The sequence below is a fragment of the Entamoeba invadens genome (assembly GCF_000330505.1).
Source record: "Entamoeba invadens IP1 unplaced genomic scaffold scaff_1105074725289, whole genome shotgun sequence".
NCBI lineage: Eukaryota > Evosea > Mastigamoebida > Endamoebidae > Entamoeba > Entamoeba invadens.
This window is the reverse complement of record NW_004191723.1, coordinates 12208-14247: the sequence shown is the minus strand read 5'-3', so window position 1 is coordinate 14247 and position 2040 is coordinate 12208. Positions and strand designations below refer to the sequence as shown.

Sequence of the window (2040 nt, the reverse complement as noted above, 5' to 3'; positions counted from 1 at the left end):
TCTTTTTAAAATCTTAAGAAATACAAACAAAAATGAAATGATTCGCCACTTTTTGAAAAAAAAAATAATAAAGTCTGAGTGAATTTTTTTCATTTTGCAGTTTTCCCATAGAAAATAACAGACTTTTTTCTTTGATAAGCAAAAGTTGAAAATTGGTAAACACCATTAATAATGTTTTAAAATAAAACACAAAGTAGATATTTTAAAGTTGTTTTTTTTATGTTCGGGTTTTATTATCAAGTTAAATACTGAGTTGGTTTATATATCCTTCTTTTCTATTGAAAACATCTTTATAGGTATTCCAAAAATGTGGCAAACCGTTTAAAACGTTTACTATTTCAACTTAAAAGGTGATATAATAAGTTGTTTGTTTTAATGTCTTGGAATAAATAAATTGAAAACGGCAATACGAACATTATGTTACCAATTAAAAAAATAATTTTAAAATCAATTTAACATTTAAGTATTTTATAATATAATTATTTTAAAAATAATGCCATTTTACACAAATAAAAAAAATAGCAATTTTTTGTTATATTGTTCAAGTGATTAAATAATAAATTATATAATCAAAGCTACAACAAATAATATTTTTTCCGATAGTTCATTATTTCAATTTATATTATTATTATATTATTACAATCTAGTAATAAATTTTTGTTAATAAAACAACTAAATTATTTTTAACTGAGTTTTTAAAAAAGTGCCAGAGTTATTATAAAAAACATAAAAAACAATAGTTCGAAAAATCAATCCCACTTTTTTCATCAAAAAAATTGTGTTGAAAATTTGTTTTTTTTTTTGCACTTTTCATTATTAAATCTTTATTAAAAAAAAATAAGGGTCATTTTAAATTTTATTATAAGTTATATTAAGTTAATTATAATTATATTACATATAGAAAAAATAAAATAAAGGGCATACTTTCAACACTAAGTCTAAAATCAGACTTTATTTACTATTTAATATAATATGCAAATTAAATTTATAGTAAATACAACTTTTTACAGACATTAGGTTTGGTTCCGGAATTCAAAAGATACTGAACACCTCGAGTCAGTAGATATTAAGGATATTAGTTTTTTATAACAATAAAGTTATTCGAATTAATACAATTAAACTTCAAACATTTTTATCTTTTTAAGATTTGGGTTCCATAGGGAAGATTTCATATGGGGATTTTTAACCTTATGTAATTACTATAAATAATAAAAAAACAATAAAACGGAATAGTAACAACTCATATTATAATAAAATAAACTATATATAAAAAGAAATAACATATATGGTATCTGTTATATTTTAGAAGTTAAAGACTGAGTAATCACACGATGCTTGCGAAGCCAACTCTCCATATAGCGGTGACCGGGTGTGTTCACGGGCAGTTACAGAAAATGTATGAAGCTGTTCATGTTCACGAAGAAGCCACTGGTAAAAAGGTATCTTTTTTGATATGTTGTGGTGATTTCCAATCCCTCCGGACCGAAGCCGACTTCGACTTTTTCAAGTCAAATGTTAGTCATCGAGACTTATGTGATTTTCACCTCTACCACGAAAAAAAGCTCACTGCCCCAATTTTGACAATTTTTGTTGGAGGGAATCATGAGGCATCGAATGTCTTGTTAAATGCTTTCTATGGTGGATACTTAGCGCCCAACATCTATTATATGGGCTTTGTGGGGTTAGTCAAACTGTTTGGCCTTCGGATCTTAGGTGTTTCCGGCATATTCAAATTTTACGACGTCAACAAGCCATTTTACTATCCACCAGAGAGGCGAGACCTTATCACGATGTTCCACTCGAAGAATTTCCAAATTGAGATGTCAAAGAAATTACAAGCAAAGTCTCCTATCGATGTGGTGTTTTCACATGACTGGCCACAGGGGATAGTGATGAAAGGCGACTACCAGCAACTTTATAAATACCAGCCAGGGTTCAGAAAAGATGGACCCAAACTTGGGTCGCTTGTTAATGCAAAGATATTAGAGGAGATCAAACCAGTCAATTGGTTTGCAGGGCATATGCATTGCGAGTATAGAG

General features: G+C 28.2%; 2 protein-coding genes across 2 annotated transcripts; one reads left to right on the top strand and one right to left on the bottom strand.

Annotated features, from left to right (window-relative positions):
• Positions 1–28: 28 nt before the first annotated feature.
• Positions 29–166, bottom strand: EIN_277260 (Hypothetical protein; the record flags this gene model as incomplete). The annotated part of the gene is made up of 1 exon (XM_004183634.1): positions 29–166. A coding segment is annotated over one exon (138 nt), but the record flags the coding sequence as incomplete, so codon positions are not given.
• A 1165-nt stretch (positions 167–1331) lies between these two features.
• On the top strand, positions 1332–2040 carry EIN_277250 (lariat debranching enzyme, putative; the record flags this gene model as incomplete). Its single annotated transcript, XM_004183633.1, has 1 exon — positions 1332–2040. A coding segment is annotated over one exon (709 nt), but the record flags the coding sequence as incomplete, so codon positions are not given.